A 21,847-nucleotide genomic window follows, 5' to 3' on the forward strand; every position below is an offset into this window, starting at 1 on the left:
TCCGCGTCCGCCCTGGAGGCTACAGACTGAGCTGAAGGGAAAGGAGGGGACAGAAACCCCTTCTCTGGCTTCTCAAGAAGAATCTTCTTTCTCTGTATGTTTCCTGAGCTTAAGCCCTTAAAATCTGGCTACTCACGCTTTTGTTTATAGTTCCTTATTGCTTGGGGTTTTTAATTGTTTTAAAGGAAGATCTTACCTCTGGGGCTTACAGGCAGTTTCACGAGTACAACACTGCAATGTTTCAGTCATCAGCCACTGCAGGGGAGGGTTTAAATCCAAACAAAAATCTGCTTTCATTTTAAGAAAAGAAAACCAAAACAGGTTAACGGTTTTGAATGATTTTTTAAAACGTCTTGACAGCTTTGGTGTCGAAAATATACTGTCCTTTTCTACAAGGTCAGAATAAGTAAAACAGATCTAAAAATTGAAGCGTGCCCAGGCTTCTGGTCCTCTGCATTTGGCATTAGTTTATGATTAAGATATTTGCCACTCTTACGTATTTGTGGTGGCTAGTGAGCGTTATTTTCTTTTTTTTTTTTTTCCTTTTTCCTAAGAAGAAATCCTATTTAGTAAGTATTATGAAATAAATTCTTGTTGTCTCTGAAGCTTTTAAATAAATCCTTGATTTTGAAAGATGATTCTCTGGGTAATTGTGATTTCGAAACATTGCTGTGTTGTCTTTAGATAGTCCCTATGTTTGTTTTGGAACATGAGATAAAGTAAGTCTCATGAGGTAGAAAGAGTGAGCAGGTCTTTTGTTGTTGTTGGTTGGTTGTTTTTGTTAAACATATAAAATCCCTAGGAAAGGATGCAAGTCAGACCTGCTTTGCAGAAGGTATCTGGAAGTACAGGAAGGTTTCGCTAACATCATCTTGTGTTGGACAGGACTGCCTCTGGTAAAGGCAAAATGGCTTTCAGTAAAGGATACCGAGTCTATCACAAGCTGGATCCACTTCCATTCAGTGTGATAGTGGAAGCCAGAAACAGAGAAGAATGTCTCATGTTTGAATCCGGAGCTGTGGCTGTCCTCTGTAAGTCGATATGTTTTGATAACTACCATGTAAAAAGTTGGCAGACTTGACATTGTGTAAGCTGTTTATTTATGGAATATAAAGAAGCAACTATTCTATTTTCTTATTTGCTGGTAGAGAGGCTTCCCATTTAAATAAGGGGAAAAATAAAAAAGACATTTTCATATCTCCATCTGTTAAGAGAAGATTTTACACTTTTAATTTCATTTCATCATGCATGTGTATTTTCATGTATACTAAATTTTCTTCTAATTGCTTCCAACAACATCTGCTTAGTTCTTTGGTTCTGAAAAACCTTTTCTGTTTTAATACCTGATAACTCATTGAAAAGCTAATTCTCTGTGTTGTATTTCATAATAAAAAATTCTATATTCTTAAGTGGTTTATCATCTTAATTTGGGGGTTTTTTTGTCTCATTTTGTATCATGATTTTTGATGGCTTTTTGATTTTTAGTTTTATTTTGTCCCTGTATTTTTAACCTATCTGGAGACTCTGTATTGATTTGTCTTGTAATAAAATGAGTAATATATGGAGCAAGGTGTCTTGCATTGCAAAGTTATTTTTACATGTTTTCAGTGATAAATGCATTAAATGTTCCCCTTAAATTCTTTTTACCCTCTCCCTCCCCCTCTTTTTAAGTCATAATTGGAGGACACTAAAATGGGAAGTGCAGAAGAGATCATGAAGCCTATAGGTAGGGTTTTAAAACGTAGTTTGATTTATATTCTTCAGAAAGTCTGAGCACCTGGTTGCACAGGGTTACTGAGCTTGGTTTTGACTCTTTTTTAGAAAGCTTTCATGCTGTAGAAGTATTTCCTTTTTCTCTTCTTCCCCTCTCCCCCCCAAGGTCAATAGCTTTTTGATTAATTCATTCTGGTGCCTGTTTGTGGTTTTCTAGCGTAGCTATTCTGAGCACTCGATCAGAAAATGAGAGATTTGATTCACTGCCTGGAGTCTGAGTAGGCTCAAACCCCCCTACCTTTCAGGAGGATGCTCTCTCTGGCTTCAAGACTGTAGAACTGGCTGAATGGGGAGTGTGTTCTCTGGCAAGACTCAGAGTAAGAAATGTGATTTCCAAAGGAAAGTGGGACTTGAGATACGTTTCATTTCTTCAGCATTTGCAATTGGCTCTCCTCTATGCAAGTCTGCTCCTTGGCAGTAGCATGGTCTCCTTCTGAGGCACCTGAGTGTCCCTTTGTCCTGTGTAAGGTACTTCAGGTTGGGCCACAGAGTTATCTGTACCGGACAGGCCATACGAACAAGTGTTGTCTAACATGCAACTTAATCTGTGTCTTTAATGTGCGATTAGAACAAGCCGTCATTAGCTGCTAGAGGCCTAGCAGTGGGGCATGCCAGCATGGTTGACATTATAGCTGCGATTCAATGATGATCCTATTGAAAAACAATGAGTGCTTTTCTCCTGGTTTTGAGTTTTGGTGTTTTGTGGTTTTTTGGTTTTTCTTTTCTGATACAATTTCTTCTATGTATGTAAGTAATCTCATTGACTTTGTCATCAGTATTTAGAAGGCATTGTGTGGTGTGGGTTGGGTTTGGAGTAACTGCCCAGTCATAAAGCTAATGAACAGGTTTAGTGAACTTCATAAAATGGGGAAAAATGCTTTGAAGATTTGTGGAAAACTTTATTTTAGCATTTATTTAGGAAGTACTGAACATGCTGAAGCTACTTCAGGAGCAATGCATTAAAAATAATTGATTCCTGAAAGTTATGCTCAGAAAGGACAGTAAGTCACTATTTCTGCTGTGATAACTGCAGGCACCTGGATAAACTTTCTTTGAGAATTAAAAATCATATCAAAGTTCTTGCCCTCTTCTATGCCTCATGTTGTTACCAAACAGAGGAAGTAGACCCGAAACAAAGTTTGAAAGCCTCTCTCCTCTTGAGTTCTGTACTTAGTAATAGCATGTTGTTAGTCTGTAAAGGTTTCTCCTTGGTATTCTAATTAGTAGGTTACAATGTTGTAAACATTAGTATTTAGCTAGAAGTAGGTCCTCTGAATATTAATTTCAGTAAGCTTAACCAGTAAACTGCTTACTCCTTTTCTGTCTGGTAAATGAATGTATTTTCCTGATGCATATTTAGGTGTAGCATTTTGGTTTGATTCCCTCTTTGCACCTAAACTCTGTAAATACTGAAACGTGATTCTTTTGTTAATGGTTGAAAGATCACAATCATACCCTTGAACTGACAGCAGAAAAAACACTAGAGTCCCATAGCTCAGAATTTTATTTTTCCCCCTCTTTTTCTGCTGGCTGTTTGCTTCTGGTATTCTTTTAATATATTTAAAGGATTGCAATTAAGAGTACTTGGGGAAGATTTGTAAAGTGCTACTCCGTCTATGTAATAGTGCCACAGAAACCAATCAGAAGATTCTAGTCTGTAGTCTTACAAACTTCTGGATATTGGTACAACTCTAAAAGCTGAATTTAATGAAAGTCTAGCCCTAGGGGAAGATTCCCCAGATATTCGTAAAATCTGAGTAAATAGACAGAAAAATGGTCAGATCAATTTAAATCCAGAACAGCATCACTTTAAACTGTTAAAAACTCATATATTTTTTTTTGCTAATGCTTTGTAGACTACAAAAATTGACAATACTGATCTCAAACTTAGATATTTTTCAAAATATTTTCATCAATACTGAAAATAAAATAAGGTGTTCAGCCTTATTACCCAGTCAGAGTTCTTACCTTGTATAATATAGGCAGAACCTAGTGAAATATACCATTTAAAAGTGATTCATGTGGCTCAGTTCTGAGAACCTTAGTTATCTGCATTTTCTGGAGCATCCATGTGTAGAAATTTGGATTTGAAAGGGGCTAAAAGAAAGAAACAAAAGCTTACTGATTCTTTAAATGTCATCTTGGAGGAAGTACGTCTGTCATTTTGCTGAGAAAAGGGTAACGGTATTAACCTTCATCCCCTTTACATGCAATGAAGCATTGCAGGATGATTCAGAGGATTTAGTTAGGCCTCTCTATGAATTGCTGAACAAACTCATGTGTTGTGTGATTTTCAGTGCATGTTGTGCATGTACTGAATCTGTTATTCAAATTGACAGAATAAGATGGAAGAAAGGAAGAGGGTCAGAGGGATAGTTCACAGAGGTGGTTGTTGCATAATCACTCAGCCTTAACATGGAAGCAGCCCAAGCCTCACTCCTGCTAGAAGCTTTCTATGTGCTGCTTATAGTGTGGCTTAGGTAACTTTAGTGTGACTAAACCATCTGAGAAGTACTTTGCTTGCCTTTATACAATCCTAATATTGGGTTGGCCCAAGATATTGAAGTCTCAGGGGATCCTGCCAGCTTGCATCTCAAGGCCTTGTAAGAGCACTTAGTTTTAAATGTCATCAGCTTTACTTCTGATTTGCTTAGAATGTAGTGGGATGATGGCATACATCTATTTTTTCTTATTTGACATACAAAATAGACAGTGTATTTATTCTTTGAAATGGGACTCTTTATTGAGATACCTTACCTGTAAAGATTTCATTGACTGAGCAGGAGGTGATCTCTCTCCCTTTTCTTCTCTGGTGAGTCATAATGAAACAAGTGGGAAGCTGTCTTTACTCCTGTTGCATGCGATGAGTAAAGGAGAATGTTCTGTCATCTGGGAAAATACTGAGCCCTGAGTAGAGAGAGCAGGAGCTATGTACACATCATTTGGCTTGAATCTTATGGTAACGCTGAGAAGAGGGCAGGTGTGAACAAGAAGAGGCACTATGCCCACCCTGAGATTTCTGTAGAGCTAGATAAAGTAAGAGCTGTAATAATAACCTGTGTGCAGCAGGCATCCTGGTATTCATATTCATGTTTAGCAATGCTACTCTACCACCCATCCACATTCCACTTCTTTTTAAAAAGAAAATCCTTCCACATTGCATTCTTGAAGGGGAGAAGCAGATATGCTATTATCTATCCACAGTAGCAGATGGCATATAATAATTTTGCAGAAGGTTTTAAGTTGATACAGTGCTTGACAAAACTTAGACACCTGAAGAAAAACATACTGACAGATACATGTGATGAGTACTTGCTATATGTACATAATTATTAAGGAGATGTATATATATACACACACTATATTCTGTATGGTCATAATTGGAAGTTTTCTTCTTTGGTGTTTGCTGTCACCACTGTGACATCATCAACTGCCACTGTGTGATTCTGCCCACACCCCTGAGAATGTTTATACAGAGTTTTGAGTAGAACTACATCCCCTTAACTAGGGAAGGAGAGTATTTCAAAATAATTCACTACATTCTGCTTTTCATTATGGGATCCTATAACATAAGCTTAATATAAATATTGTCCTGTTTTATGTACATATATAAGGCTGCAATAATAAGAATTAAAATTCTTCAATCAATAATTTATCCTCTGGAAAGAGAGTCTCTGTTAGACAACAAAGGTCAAATATTGGCTGAGGCTGAAATACTTTTTGAGTGTATTTTGATGTAGTACTGTATTAATCTGAAGCCAATTTGAAGGGACTACGATGAAAAGGTAGACAGTGATTTCACCTTCCTATCTTTATTACTGTTTTGACTAGATGTCATCTTCTGGACTATGCCTTCCTATTAAATAGTGTCTTAAAGCACTTAAGAAGCTGCAGGGAAGCAACAGCTATGGTGGGTGCCAAGGGCAGCTGTGCTGGTGGAGGAAGCTGTAACTGTCTTCCTATCAGCAGGTGCTTTTCCTAGGATTCTGCTAGAATTCACTGTCCTTTCAAATCTGCTGGAGAGATGTTCTGCTTATTGCTTTCCAGACATTTCTAACAAAATCACATGGTTTAATAAAGACCATGTGTGCTAGCCTAGAACACATTGAAACGTACAAGCAGTACAGTAAGAATCTTCCTAGAAGGTTGGTGGAGGCAGTAACTCTTGCCTGGGAGGACTGTGACCTCTTTGAATGACATGATGGATCTGCAAGAATTTGGTTTACAGTTCTGGAAGTACTAAGAAGAAGTTATGACACAATCTGAAGGCTTTTTGCATCTTAAAGTAGACTAGCTTCACAGCAATAGTGAAGACTACTCTGTATCACCTCACTGCATGATTTTAACATGGAATTTCACTAACAACAAATAATAATCTTTATGAATGTTCCCTTTCCAATTCAGTAATTTTTCATTTCTATGGTAGCTGACATAATAGTAAAACTCTTGGGTTTGCCCTACTGGACATCCAGTGAACGGTAGGTCTTGCTAATTAAATGCCTGTCAAGAAGCCTAGTTTGCATATTTTTGGAGTTCTCAGATGTAATTTAGGAAAAAAAAATAATTAGCATTTCTACATTTAAGATAATTTGGTGTCTTTTTGCATGTTAGCATGTAGTTAAATTGGAAATTTTGTAGTTGTGTACAGGCAAAAATTGCAATAGTTTGCTTTGGCGTGAAGTAACTATTTTAATCAAAGCATCAGTATTAGAAGAAAATCTTTGGAGGTTATTGGTGCTATAAGGTTTTAATTTCAAAGGGGAATGTGTAACTGGGTCAGTCCAAATCAGATGGAAAGGAAGTGCCTGTAGGCTGTTACATAGGTCAGCTTTGTTTTCACACTTTTATTTCTCAGTTTGGATTTTTCCCCCTTGTCAGTGGTGTTAGTTGAAACGATACATTTTGTGAGGTAAATTTGCATAGTATTGAAGAATAGTGTTAAAGCAACCAAGCCTTTTATTTGCTTCTCTCTTATGATTTTTCTGTTGTTGTTGTTGCTGTTCTGAAAAATGATGGTTTTGTTTTGTTTTCTGGTGTATAATATTTAAATATAACTGCTAACATCTAGAGATGTCTGAGGTTTTTTTCATTGCTGGGTAGAGATGCTTTGTTATTTGGGGGTTCCTCCCTATAGTCCTAAGGATACATGTTGATTATGGTAATATATAAATGTCTTTGTGAAGTGAATAATGGTGAAAAGTGAATGTGAAGTAAAAATGAGGAGTTTCCAAAGGAACTGCACATAATTTCAGGAGTGTGTCTTTGTTCCCAGCTCAGTGTCTCATGTTCTAGCTGGGAATTGTAGCCACTAACTTATAATGTCTCATTGTGGCACTTCGTGATCCCACCAAGAAGAGAACATAACGGTAGGAAGTATAAATGATAACTTTTAATATGATTTTAACTTCATAATTGTGAAAATTGCAAAACTAATTTGTAATCTGGAATTAAGCAGAATTCATGATGAACCAAGTTGTACTGAAAACAGGATTTTCAAGGGGGTTCCATTTGTTTAACAGTAAGAGGGCTGACATAATCACTTTAAAATAATTGAATCATTCACCTTTCTTAAATAAGCTAGTGATTGATAAGGGGTGATTATTACAGATGCACACTTGTGATTTAACTTGGAGCAAAAGAGATGTTAATGTTAAAAAATACTATGACCTAGGAATTTTTAATAAATATTGACTTTAAATTATTTTATTCTTTTTCTCTTCACACTGCGTATGAGGCTTGCTGGCTTTTTACAAAAATATATTACAACTGGACCTGAAAACCACATTAAAAGTTTTGTGATTTTTTAATTTTTTTTTATTTTTTAGCATATATTTACTGCTAAATAGTAATCATGAAATTATAGAGTTTTCAGTTCTTGGAACGGTAAAGAGGGGGGTCAGCAGAACTGCTACCTTGGACTTCCAGAAGGCAGACTTTGGCCTGTTTAGGAGGCTGGTTGACAAGTCCCTTGGGAGGCAGTCCTGAAGGGCAAAGGAGTCTAGGAAGGCTGGACATTCTCCAAGGAGGAAATCTTAAAGGTGCAGGAGCAGGCTGTCCCCGTGTCCAAAAAGGCAAGCTGGCGGGGAAGAAGACTGGACTGGCTGAATGGAGAGCTTTGGCTGGAACTCGGGAAAAAAGGAGAATTTATGACCTTTAGAAGAAGGGGCAGGCAACTCAGGAGGAGTACAAGGATGTCATGAGGTTATGCAAGGAGAAAATTGGAAGAGCCAAAGCCCAGCTAGAAATTGATCTGGCTATAGCTGTAAAAGACAATAAGAAATGTTTGAATAAAAGCATCAGCAACAGAGTAAAGGAGAATCTCCATCCTTTATTGGATGTGGGAGGAAACATAGTGACAAAGGACGAGGAAATGGCTGAGGTACTTAATGTCTTCTTTAACTCAGTCTTTAATAGTAGGACCACTTGTTCTCCAGGTACCCAGCCCCTTGAGCAGGAAGACAGAGATGAGAAGCATAATGAAGCCCCCATAATCCAAGGGAAAATGGTCAGCAACCTGCTACACCACTTAAACACACACAAGTCTATGAGGCTGGATGGGATCCACCCAAGTGTACTAAGACAGCTGGTGGAAGTGCTCACCAAGCTACTTTCCATCATTTATCAGCAGTCCTGGCTAACTGGGGAGGTCCCAGTTGACTGGAAGTTGGCAAATGTGATGGCCAGGGACCGAAGTGCTGCAGGCCTGCCAGTCTGACCTCAGTGCTGGGGAATGTTATGGAGCAGATCATCTTGAGTGCCATCAAACAGCATGTACAGGACAACCAGGGTATCAGGCCTCGTCAGCATGGGTTAATGGAAGGCAGGTCCTGCTTGACTAACCTGATCTCCTTCTCTGACCAGGTGACCCACTTAGTGGATGAGGGAAAGGCTACGGATGTTTTCTACCTAGACTTTAGCAAAGCTTTTGACACCGTTTCGTACAGCATTCTCCTGGAGAAACTGGCTGCTCATGGCTTGGACAGGCATACACTTCACGGGGTAAAAAAACTGGCTGGATAGATGGGCTGTGGCCAATGGTGTGAGGTTCAACAAGGCAAAGTGCTGCGTCCTGCAGTTTGGCCACAACCCCATTCAATGCTACAGGCTTTGGCTGGGAAGAGCTTATTGAAGCCTGGCAGAAAAGGAGCTGGGTGTGCTGATTGACAGAGCTGAAGAAGGGCCATCTTGTGCCCAAGAGGCAGCCAAGAAGACCAACAGCATCCTGGCCTATATCAGCACTAGTGTGCCAGGGCAGTGATGATCTCGCTGTGATGGGCACTGGTGAGGCCACACCTCAAATCCTGTGTTCAGTTCTGGGCCTCTCATGCCAAGAGAGATGAGGAGGTGCTGGAGTGTGTCCAGAGAAGGGCAACAAAGCTGGTGAGGGATCTGGAGAATAAGTCTTACGAGGAGCAGCGGAGGAAACTGGAGTTGTTTCGTCTGGAGAAAAACAGGTTCTGGGGAGCGACCTTGTAGCTGTCTACTACTACCTGAGAGGAGGTTGTAGTGAAGTGGGTGTCGGTCTCTTCTTCCAAGTAACAAGTGATAGGACAAGAGGTAACAGCCTCAGGTTATACCAGGGGAGGTTAGAAAAAATGTGTTCACTGAAGGGGTTGTCAAGCACTGAAACAGGCTGCGCAGGGAGGTGGTTGAGTCACCGTCCCTGGAGGTATTTAAAAGACATGTAGATGAGATGCTTAGAGACATACAAAGCCATAGAAGAAATACTGCCGTGTAATGTTTTGTGTCCATCTTTATATGCAGAAATGTATATGTATGCTAGCATTGTCTGTTGTTTAGTGCTCCTTTACAGTATAATTTCAAATCTGTTAAGTCCAGTGTTATGGATGAAAGTTGTCATTTCAGTTGGTAATTTCTGTCTTTAGAAGTTGCATGTCTTAATTCATTCTTCTTAGTGAGTAACATCATTTTATATTTTTTTCAGACAACCTTAATTATGTTTGCTTACTTCCAGCTATTTAAAGATAAAATAAATAGAAAAGTCAATTTCTCAAGGCGAAATAGGTCCATTAATTTGTAGGACATGAGTGTTTTGTTTTCTGAGTGCATATGCATATTAGTTGCAATTCTTTTCAAGATGTGGAGCTCATAAATCAAAGTCAAAAGGGGTCTCGTGGCTGCAGACCAACCTACCATTCTGGGAAGAGGTGTGCTCATGCATTAAGAATGTTAGAGAGGAAATGCATTCGGAAATGCTCTTGAAAATGCTCTCTCCTTCTGTTGGGATTACCTTAGCTTTCCTGTGGTTTAACTTCTAAGGTGCAGTTCACCCAGTTAGTAATTTCAGCTATTTATAGAGGAAACTGAAAGTTGGCTTTGCATTCACTGAATGTAAGACTCTGTAGTGATGGGTTCCCTTCAGTGGCTCTTGCGTATCCAGCTGTATCCAGTGGCTTTGCATGCTGAATGAAGTGAGAGAGCATAGATCTTTGTGAAGCTCCCTGCTTTGGTGAAGAAGAGTTAAATGTGGTACTTAAGGGGAGAATCCAGATGGTTCCAAAGCATTTACATTGTTACTCATACTGTCTGGTACGGGGTGATATGGAAACCTGAAAATTGAGTTTTGATATCTTCAGAAATGGGAAATGCCATGTTCAGTGGCAGTCAGCCTGCATGTTTGGGTTTTTTTCTTTTAGTATCCATAAATGAAAGGCATCCTTGTGGCTAGCACTGGTGGAGGTGCTGGTTCAGGAAATTCTTATAAATGTTTGGAGGCTAAATGGACTTTTGGTCTAAACCAGCTGTACAACCATCTTCATGTTTTCATAGCATTACTGCTTGTTTGTGCCAGGGTCCTGAGGACACCACCAGTCTTGACTGTATCTGCCCAGCATTCATGGGGCTTCCCCCACTCAGCCCATGGTCCTGAACCCCATTTCAGTCCCTTCAGGGCTGTCAGTCCCTGTTCCAGCAATGAGGCAGCAAAGTGCTGGTCTCCAGCGCTCCACAGCCCTACCCAGCCTAGACATGGGTCCTGCCAAGCAGGGCTGATGGCGCAGCCCATCCTTGGCCTGTCCCTGTCCCTTGGCCATCCTGGGACTCTTAATCTGTTCCCTGGTACCTTCACCAGGCCTGACCCTTGCCCACAGACTGACATCCTGGCCTGGCCTCAGGCCATCCCCACAGGGGTGCCTGATGCCCTTGGCTGGGGCTGTCCCCAGCCTGCCCTGTCTCCCTGGGGAAGCCCCTATGGCTATCAGTACCCTGGCCCCCAGGGAGATGCTGTTCCCCAGGGTCTCGTAACAGTTCAAATGGAAGAAAATGGAAATGAATGTGATGTAGCTGTGACTTGTTCCCGAGTTCATCTTGGCTTGCAGAAAACTCCAGTGCCTTTCCCTAATATTGTAGCACTCCTAATCATGGGAAGTCCCTTACTGTCGTTACCCCAAAAGCAGCCTGAGCACTGCTGCAGCCAACTGTCCAAAATATCCCTGCATAGCAGCACGGATTGGTGCTTCTGTGGTAGGGAAGCAGCAGCAGTGCAGTGCTGTGGAGTTGCCCCTTTTTCTGCTATTAGTGCTACTTTTGTGACTACTTTCTTTTTGGCTTGGTTTCTTAAGGAAAAGGTTTATGTGATAACCATTCTTTATCTCTCTGTATTAGCTAATATCGGTCATCCCCAAATCCTGTAATTCTTTCATCTTGCACCTAGACTTGGGTTCTGCAGAGGCAGTAGCTGAAACGTGGAGGTAGGTGAGGATAGGGCAGGGCAGGACAGATGAAGTGAACCTCCTGAGGTGTGCAAAGCTTGCTGTTTTCCCGTGAGAACAAAAGATGGGAGAAGCGCAGGCAATGCGAGATAGAAATACACACTCACTGTGGAAAAGCTTTGCTCAGAGTTCACAGTGTATTAGATCTAATGTAACTGAAAAACATGGTATGAAATGCTTTTGGTTGGTGCTTGGGTGCTTTGCTAGGAAAATAGTTCAGTAACCACAGTGAGTTTTTAAATTTCCATTTTTTTCTGTTTGTTTTTGCAACCCTTTTTTGTTGATCTGAATTTGCAAAGCCCATGTTACTTCATTTATTTCAGGCATTTACTTATTAAGGAATTTACTTATAATGGGTGTTCTATGCAATGGGAAAAGAGAATAAATCCATAGAAGACAGAAAAAACATTCTTTTGAAATGTCATTAAATGCTGACAGGCACCTTTAAGAAAAATCCTTCAATAAGTTTGAAACTAGACCTCATCTTTCATTAATAATTTTAAATGAAAGAAGACTATAACAGTTCTCTGGTTACCAAAAGTTGAGTTTATAGGAGTAGGCTGACTTCATTAAATGCTTGCTGGAAAAATGGATTCCAGGTTTTGAAGCTTAGAAGTTGCTCTTTCCAGCCTGATGGTGATCTAGTTAAGAAGAACATGGTTTACAGACGAAACCAATGTCTGTAAACAATATGTTTAGATTAGCTGTGAGTCTCAACACTTATTATGGGTGAGGACTTTGGAAATAATCATGCTGCTGTAATTCTCTTATCTTTAGCATCTGGTTTAAGGGAATGCAGTGTATCAGTGCAAATATTTAAGCTTTTAAGATGCACTTAATAAAACATTGAATGAGCTTAGGTTTCAGGCTGAGGTTAGCTAATTGTTTCTTCTATATTGGAGTTTCTGATCCACTTTTATAATGGAGCTGGTGGACATTTGAACAGAAGGGATAGGCTTGTGCACAGGCAGAGCTGTGCTAAGCTGAGGGAATGCTCATTAGAGAAATTCACAACAGCAGTTCTAAAGAAAATATAGCCAATGTGAAAGAGAGCACAACAGAATACCAGGGCAGTGGGTGTTTTGATTTATGGTTTGTTTTTTTTTAATATGAAATTTTTATTGTCAAAGTGAAAATTAATTATCAGGTCATTTCTGAGGAGGAAGAAGGTGCTGATCCTTGGTGACTCAGAAATCTTGATCCCTGTAGATCCAGTGGCACAGCTGGAATTGTTGGTCTTTGCACTTAAGGTGCAGTCTCAGTCATGAGCAAAAATCTCAGGACAGGTGGGATCTGCAGCATCTCTGTCTCCTGGCTCTGCAGTCAGGCTTGTGGGTCTGGTTTTTCAAGTGCTGATTAAGGTTCTAAAGTGTACATTAACGATAACTCCCATGTGAATAATGGTAGATATACTTCAGCTTCTCATAAAATACATTTTTTTCCCCAAAAAAAGTCTATGAAAATTGTGTTTTCCTAATCTAAGATATGATTTTTAAATACCATTATCTTGTGAACTTACAAAAGTTTTTATTTGCTTGGAATATATTTGGAACTAGTTAAAATGCACTTGTGATAATCCTGTGTACTTATCTGGAAATAATACTGCCACATCACAGTTTTATTCTTGGAGATTTTTTTTTTTTCCATGGAAAAAAGAAAAGCAGCATTTCGCAATACTCTAATTTTAACTAATTAAGGGAGAGTGTGCCCATGGAACTCATTTGCCTGTGTTTTAGATGCATTTTATATTAAGAGATGATGATGTTAAAAATGCCTATGTTCTCCTTTAATATCACTTGGAGTTTTTGCAAGTCCTATTTTTGTTGCCTAAAAACATAGCATGATCATAATTTGTCATAAAATCAAATACTCATTTTCCATTATAAAATGCCATATGCTCATGCATTTTGATTTTTTTCCAGAAGTTTCACATAAATGCTACTTTTATAATCTCAGATTTTCAGTTCAGAGTAGACTCATTCTCCCTCCCATAGTGTATGGTCTTCTACATCATAAAATCTTACATTTTCTCTCCATAGCTTCTGCAGAAAAAGACACAATCAAGAACACCTACTCCAAAGTAATGGATGCATATGGGCTCTTGGGTGTATTGAGATTAAACCTTGGTGAGTAAAATACATAAAACTTTTATTTTTTCATTTGGGAAAGAGAATTGTGCTGGTCCTGTAAAACTGCACAGCACAGGATCCTTGCAACAGGAACTGGGCTCTTTGTTTCTTTCTATTTTTTGTCTTTGTCGGGTTAACTTGCAAGTTTGGAGCACTCCCAGATATGAGGGAGTGGACAAAAATAACTTCCGTTTTCACAATCCCTGTTATTTGCAGTACAGTTTCTCCTGTTTGTATTTTCTTTTCTTCTGTAGAACTTGAGAATGAATTCTTCATGTTGATTCTTTTTGTACTTTTTTCAGGCACTCTGGGATCAGGTTGTGTACATTTAAGCATGTGAGTGCATCGAATACATCACACTGCTAAGATTCATTCTGTTATATGTGCCTTTTCTTGTTTTACAGGAGACACATTGTTACATTATCTGGTTCTAGTAACAGGATGCATGTCGGTGGGAAAGATTCAAGACTCAGAAGTTTTTCGAGTTACTTCCACTGAGTTTGTATCCTTACGGATTGATACAACAGATGAGGATCGTATTTCAGAAGTGCGCAAAGTTTTGAACTCGGGCAACTTTTATTTTGCATGGTCTGCAACTGGGGTCAGTTTAGATCTTAGTCTCAATGCTCACCGCAGCATGCAAGAGCACACCACTGACAATAGGTTCTTCTGGTGAGTTCAAAATGCATTTTATCAGCCATTAGGTAGAATAATGCATGCCTGTGCAGACTAGACTGTGGCAAGTTTTTAGCCTTGTCTTTGTCAGCTCCTAAATATACACCTTTGTCATGAAAATGTTGAGATAAAATAGCATTATTTTATCTCTAAGGACATAAGTATATTATTAGTGATACAATGATTCCATGGCCACTTGGAGTTTCTTAATTGGACGACACTGATTTTCAATGTTTATGATAGTATACTTTGATATGAACAGTTGTTACGATGTTATGTTTCAGCTTTGGTGTCTCAATTCTTCATTAAGTGTGTCAATTTTTTAAAATCAGTGAGGTAATAGAGCTTTAAAGAAAATTTTCATCCTTTGAACATTCTGAATTCTAAAAAGGTGTGGTGCTGTATATAGTTTCCAAGTAGGTTTCCAACATATGAAAGGGCTTTAGAAGTTCTATTGTACACATAATTGTCATGTTGCTGTTTTTGTTTAAACAGAGTGGGTAGGCTATGCTACAGTGCACATTGCGTGGCTGCTGAATTCGGTATCTATTTACAGAGTATTTTTGAATAAAGTATAGGTTTTCACACAGAGAATTCTTGGTAAAAGGAATTTTGCTGTTTCTGCCAATAAGCTTCTTAAATAATGCCAGTAACGCATACTGTCATGTAAGAAATTCTGCTCCCATATTTTCAGCTATGGTTAAAAATGGTGTATGTGTCTATGAACCTTGGAAGAGTCCTGAAGATTTGGCGATGTGCCATTAGAACAGGTGAAAAGCTACATCTTCCTGCCTCTCCTGTCCAATATACAGGATGCCAAATCAGCTCTGCCATATGTGCCAGTGCTACTCTACACTCTGCCATTATTATGATCAGATTGCTCTATAAGACAAAATATGTGTATTAAGACAGAAAATAAGCTCTTGTCTTCAGAAACACATCTACTCTGATGTAGGTTTACAGGAGTTACAGGAGCCTGGCTGTTTGTCTGTCTCTGCATCTGGAAAAAGACTGGGCTGTCTGTTGATAAGTTAGTATTTCAAGACTTGGGAAGTGATGATGCCTGTTGACCCTGTCCAAATAAGCTTGGCTGATTATCACCGCTGTCAGAAGACTTCTTAAGTTACCTGACTCTTTTTCAATAAGAATCAGTCCTTGCAGGAGGTAGATTGAATGTCACAGATTCCAAGATACAGGAATGTAAACATTGAAGTCAATAACAGAAAGTATTCTGCTTATGCACTTCAGGAAGCTTTCTTGGGCTTTTTCTATTCAAAAGTTCCAGTCTTAGGTTGCCCAGGGGAAGAATACTGTTTGCTTTCTCAGTCTCCTGTTGTAATACTTTTCTGTAAAGTGAATGCGTACTTGATTCACAGGATTTGAATCTTCATTAATGATTGAACTGAGGTGTTTTGTAGGTTTGTTTTTTTATTGGAAGTTTAGAATGAAAAGGCTAAAATTAAAGTGAATAGCTTCAACCTTTCAGTCAAATATGTTGTTTGCAATTATGGCAGAATTTTCTGGGTGGTGACAAAACCAGCTGTCTTACTAGAGTTTACTGTCTTTGCTGGGCAGAAAACTTTATTTCCTTTTTGTACAAGTGAATGTTTACAAAGAAGATAAAAAGCCAACCCCCACTAGAGTGAGGTAAAACAAAAAACCCCACAAACCCCAAACTTTAGTCTTATTTACTTACTAAGGTGTTGATTGGTACTAATTAATGCACCGGTTTATGGAAGTTGTGGATCTTTCCTTCACTTGAGCTGTAATTGGTATTAGAGAACAGTATATGCAATATATAATGTACCAACTCTTACCCCTGAAATTTATATTTACAGAAATTTGAAAATCAGTTGGCTATCAGTGTATTCCGGGAAGCTTGTCTGGGCAAGTAATGCCTTATGGTCACTTGTAATAGAAATAATCAATGTATGTTGACAAGACTTTTTTCTAGCTTTATTTTGTGGTGATGTGAAATTGAATGGTGCTCTATCCATCACAAAAGCGTAACCCTGTAAATGGAATTCTGGCTTGCTTTTCCCAGAGTCTGTAATCTTTGGCTTCTCAAAACACGGCTGAGTGGAGAAATATAAACAAGCTTGGAGTGTTGTTTTTTGCAGAGGCTATAAGGGCTATTTTTTTAAGGTCTTTAACATTCATGGCTTCACCCCATATTCTTATTGTGTGAACATGTAAACTGTTCTCTTGTAAACTTTGCTATTTCAGGTATGCTTAAATAAGAGTTATATCATAAAACTATAACATACATATTTTTCTTATTTGTAAGTGGGTGTAAAATATAAGAAGTTAGTATCTGGCTTAACAATTTGGGCTGTATTTTATTTCCTTCCAGTTACTTTTTTTATTTTCTCCTGATAGGAACCAGTCACTGCATTTGCATCTGAAGCACTATGGTGTGAACTGTGATGACTGGTTGTTACGTCTCATGTGTGGAGGAGTAGAGATAAGGACAATTTATGCGGCTCACAAGCAGGCAAAGGCTTGTCTCATTTCACGGCTGAGCTGTGAACGGGCTGGCACCAGATTTAATGTTCGGGGAACAAATGATGATGGTCACGTTGCTAATTTTGTTGAAACAGAGCAGGTATGTTATACTACAGTGCACATTGCTGGGCTGATGAACTCAAGATAAGCATGTCTGTGGATAGTTTTCTTGCCCTAAATCAACAGATCACAAGCCGAGTCTGTGATCACAGATATTTGAATAGTTCCTTTGCTGCTAAATAAAGAATGTAAGTAGCTTACGTAATTTGATGATCTTGGTTTTCAGTGTAGCTTAGAGTAAGGACATGCATGGGTCTGAGTTTCAATAGCTTAAGAAGCTGTTATCCATCAGCTGAACTGCTGTAGGTGGCTGTACTTCCTTTCAGCCTCCTGAGCTGTAGGTGAGCATGTACGTTGTTGGGCCTGAGTGAGTAGAAAAGTAAAAAGCCTTAGAAACAAGCAAAAGAGATTTTTGGCAAATACATGGTACCTTGTGATTCAGGAAAAATAAAAGCATTCCTGGGGTTACTCAACACACCTCTTGTGAACGGTAGTTCTTAAAGCCACTGTAATTCTGTTGCATTTGATTGCATATGTTTGCCCTTATTATACAGAAATGCAAGAAGCTATTAAATCATTCTTTGCTGGCCTTTCTTTGCTTACTTCTTATGATAACCTAGTTGTGAAGATGTTCCTGCAACTGTATGCATGTGAGTAGGTATCTTTGGTTGACTCACTGACTCTTAGCTAAGCCTCGGTGACTTCACTAGGACTTTATCTAGGAAGGGCTCTCCTTGTACACATCCAGTTTCAGTAGTTTAGTCAGAACAGTGGTGTACTGTTTCTCCATCCAAGTTTTTTGCCAGACTAATGTCACTAGATGATTGGCATGTCATTCCACTTAAGTATACAGGAAAGGAAACTTTAGTAGACGATTGTGTCTTGGATTCTGATGCACAAGATCTATGCAGGTGTTCTGAGTAGGCTGAATTGTTATTTTCTGTGCATTGGGTGTACATTTTAACTGTTCCTTCAGGAAGGTCTTACCAAGTTTTTTTAAAACAAGTTATTCGTAGCACAGAATTCTATCAGGCCCAAATAACAAAAGCTTGCTGTGTTTTCTTGGATGTTGTGAATCACAGTTCTGGAAGGACACGGGAGACTCACAGAACTTCTTTTATTAATTGATTGGAGGGTATAGAGAAAAGAGTCCAGGGAACAGGAATATGTAATATGTAAATATATTTTATTTACCCTATGTTTAACTAAGGCTAAGAAACCTAAAACTTTATACTCTGTAACACCTATGAACACTATGGTTGGTTTTTCTTTTTTTCCTGAACAGGTGATATTTTTAGATGACTCTGTGTCATCATTCATACAAATTCGAGGATCTGTTCCATTATTTTGGGAGCAGCCAGGTCTGCAGGTAAGCGGGAGATAAATTCTATTATATAGATAGTTCTTATTCATGTCTTTTTAATCATCTTCTGCACAGTTACCTGTCAGGATAAGGTTATCCTTTGGGAGCAAGTTGGTGCTATTTTTTAATTCACCAGGCTTATTGCTGTCTTATGCTGTTTTGCATAAGATTTGAATGTCCACTGCTTTTTAAATGTTTTCTCTTTGAAGTTCTGAGGTTTTCTGTTTTAATTTAGATTTCTATTTTGAATTAGTTTATCTAAGGTTATCCAAAGGGACTGTTTTCTTCTGAATTGCTCTTGAGGCTAAGTCTTCTCAGGAAGTCAATAAGGATCAATAGTTTCTGTAATATAATTTCATCCCAGTTTTCTTGAAAGAGGGATTGTATCAGCAACTACTACCATGATACAGTTTTTACAGCGAAGATTAAAAAAAGTTCATGCCACACAGTGACTCTAGGTTCTTTAAACTAGACATACAAGTGTTTTGCTATAGAAGCGCTGAAACATGTACATGCTTTTTAATCAAAACAATAGATTATTTAACTAAGTATATTAAATAAAAAAGAGGGGTTTGTGTTTTTTTGTTTGGTTTTTAATAGAAAAAAGAAGAGGAATTTAAGAAAAGCCTAAATAAAGAATGCACACCATAGCATGAAGAATAAATTTTGGAGATTTCATTTAGAAAGTGAAATGATTTTTAGGCCATATTTAGGATCAAAATAGGTCTTTGAAGAGCAATTCATCAAATATGTAAAGACAAATAATTTCATGTAATCTTTATGTCATAGGTGGGATCCCATCGTGTCAGAATGTCAAGGGGTTTTGAGGCAAATGCACCAGCTTTTGACAGGTGAAAGAATTTCTTGAATTTTTGTTAATGCACTGCAAACCTCTGATAAGTGATGTATCAGGGGGATGGGATGTGTTATTCCAAATGGGAGGCTCTGTTTATAGAAATGTGTGATTCAGCGAAGCAGCAAAGTGCTTGGGCAGTTTTTTCAAACTTCTACGGGACTGTTTGTGCCTTTGAGTGCTTTGCTGAAAACTCTGAAGAAAATTTAAAATAGTGAAAAAATTTAAAATAGTGAAAAAAACCCCAACCAAAATTATAGCATGCTTGCATTGAATAATCTATATTTGTCAACTGCTGTATAAAAGTAAAATCTATATTTTGATTTTATTCCTGCCATGACACTTCAGCTTCACAGCCTTATGGTTTTAACTAAATATATGTTGTTAAATTGGTGTTATTATCCTAATTGAGTAGCAGTCAGTGGTTAGTGCTATTACTGAGTTTTACTGATTTGTTTGGACATGACATAATCAAAGGCTTGCAGTGGTACAAGAGTACCCAGTACATTTCTGCAGCATCTCAGTCAGTGTTGCAGGTGTTTGTGTTAATTTTGTGCATGCCAGAAGGTGAGTGTGGAATTTTTCTTCTGTTAACAGGCATTTCCAAACTCTTAAAAATTTATATGGCAAGCAAATTATTGTAAATTTACTTGGGGCAAAAGAAGGGGAGCACATGCTCAGCAAAGCTTTTCAGGTGAGTATGACAATTCTCTCACTGCATATCCTTGGAATTTGCCTGTTTGTGATGAAGCTTTTATAGAGCCTTCGAAAAATGAAATAGGTATGCTATGCTCTACCACTTGTGGTTCAAATTGTATTATCATAAAAACAGTGCTTAAGATACAGAAAGTGTTTGATTATGTTCAGATTGGTTACTATACTGAATAATTATAACAGCAACATAGACACTGTTGAGGGATTTTAAGTTATTTTCATATTTCATGCTTAATAGTGGCTTATTTTAAAAATAAATCCTTTTTGCACTATAAAATTGGTGAATAAGTAAATGATACATTGTGGTATTTAATCTACGATGTTTATTTTTAAAATCTTTCTCTTGGAATTCCTGGATATATTCCTTAATATTCAAAAACAACCACCCACAATTTAACTTAATCAATTTAAACATGAAAGCTGCTTCATGATTAAACAGGAAAGTTTGTTCAGAAGATGTTAACTATAAGTGGCCATTTTCATGAATTCCCACTAGTTATGCTAAAAATAACTGTCACATTGTACTGACAATTTGAGAAGTTCTGTCTGAAGCCAGAGAACACTAGCCATCTGTTATTTCCCTTTTTCCCTCTCCCCTTGTGTTATAATGGTTGAATGTCTTAGGCAATTCACTTGTATCTTTTCTGTATACAGCAATCCTGGTAGGAGACATTAGTGCTCCCAGATGCATATCAATGCAGATCATAGCTTTGCCAACAAAGATTGTGTGAGCACTCCAAGATTGTTCAGGGAATATTAAGGAAAGTTTTGCTTAAGCCACCCTTCACAGCAACCTAAATAATTTGACTGGGGTTTTTTTCAGTGTTTATAGGGAGTTTACTCAGTCCCTGTTGCTGGCAGGTGTGTCTAAAATGGTGACTGTGAGTGAAAAGGGTTTCCACTGAAACAACTCTTTGCAAATCAAAGCATTTTAACAGTAGAAGAGGCTGTAGACTGTCTTGGTGACCCCTAGTATAGTAAGGAAAAAAATGACTTTGTGACAAAAACCAGAAACAACACAGGGAAATTTTCATCAGTTCTGAGTGATTTGTTGAACAATAGTGATAAAAATTATTTCATTTTACCTTAGAGAAAGCATGTGATAAAGAAGATAGCTAAGAAAACAGCTTTCAAAAATATCTGTAGCCTCTTATTTAGCTTATACTACTATGTGTTCAGATATTGGTATATGTATATCTTTTTCCTCTCTTTTTACAATATCAGAGCCATTTGAAAGCATCTGAACATTCAGCTGATATCAAAATGGTGAACTTCGACTATCATCAAATGGTTAAAGGTGGAAAGGCAGAAAAACTACACAGTGTCCTTAAACCTCAAGTCCAGAAATTCTTAGAGTGTGGATTTTTTTATTTTGATGGAAAGGAAGTTAAAAGGTTTGTGTGTATAACTTCTGTAAATTTCTTCAAATTAAATGATGTTTCTGAGATGCTTTTCACCCACTGGCAAGAAGATAAGAGAAAAAATGTTACTTATGTTATTGTATTTTTATTGTGTCCAAGATGGTGCTTATCAACTGAAATATGAGTCACTTATTTTACTCTATTAAAATTTCATGTTGTTCTGAATATGCTCTAAAAATTTTAATGGAAAATATCTCTGAGACATTGAGGGGGCATGACTTAATTTCAGGCCACTGACCTCATGATTTTGGTGAAAATGGGCAATCGTCCTTTTTCTTGGGTGCACCCATATGGGCTTAAAGAATGAGTGGTTTTCCATCTTCCCATATAATGTTATTCATATTTTCCTCAGTCATGGAGCATACCATTTTCTGCTTGTTGTAAATGCTGATGTTCAGTGCAACCTTTTTCCAAATCTGTGTGCACCTAGATCCCCCAGTTGAGAGATTAAATTCCCCACAAAATATGAATGAGATGCATGTTTTCTGCCCTGTTCCATACTTCCCACTCCTGCTGTACCTGTTCTTCTGTCCCCATTTCCCCACCTCTCTTCCTAGAGCAAAGGCTGTGCTTGTCTCAGCAAGAACAACGAAGCAGGGCTAGAAATAGGCAACATTCCTGCA

The 21,847-nt window shown here is 38.2% G+C and overlaps 1 protein-coding gene across 4 annotated transcripts in view; it reads left to right on the forward strand.

Moving 5' to 3' along the window:
* Positions 1 to 895: 895 nt before the first annotated feature.
* Positions 896 to 21,847, forward strand: part of SYNJ1 (synaptojanin 1) — a 62,778-nt gene continuing 41,826 nt past the window's right edge. For 2 of the 4 annotated variants that reach the window (XM_010013717.1, XM_010013719.1), the window contains exons 1-8: positions 896 to 1,031; positions 13,544 to 13,630; positions 14,038 to 14,305; positions 16,688 to 16,913; positions 18,159 to 18,242; positions 19,026 to 19,087; positions 19,687 to 19,783; positions 21,028 to 21,197. In XM_010013717.1, coding sequence (XP_010012019.1) covers positions 908 to 1,031; positions 13,544 to 13,630; positions 14,038 to 14,305; positions 16,688 to 16,913; positions 18,159 to 18,242; positions 19,026 to 19,087; positions 19,687 to 19,783; positions 21,028 to 21,197 — 1,118 coding nt within the window. In that variant the 5' untranslated portion in view covers positions 896 to 907. The remainder of the gene's footprint in view (positions 1,032 to 13,543; positions 13,631 to 14,037; positions 14,306 to 16,687; positions 16,914 to 18,158; positions 18,243 to 19,025; positions 19,088 to 19,686; positions 19,784 to 21,027; positions 21,198 to 21,847) is intronic. The other 2 variants (XM_010013716.1, XM_010013718.1) reach the window with 1 other exon arrangement.

The sequence above is a fragment of the Nestor notabilis genome, unplaced genomic scaffold (genome assembly GCF_000696875.1).
Source record: "Nestor notabilis isolate BGI_N333 unplaced genomic scaffold, ASM69687v1 scaffold6774, whole genome shotgun sequence".
Lineage (NCBI taxonomy): Eukaryota > Metazoa > Chordata > Aves > Psittaciformes > Psittacidae > Nestor > Nestor notabilis.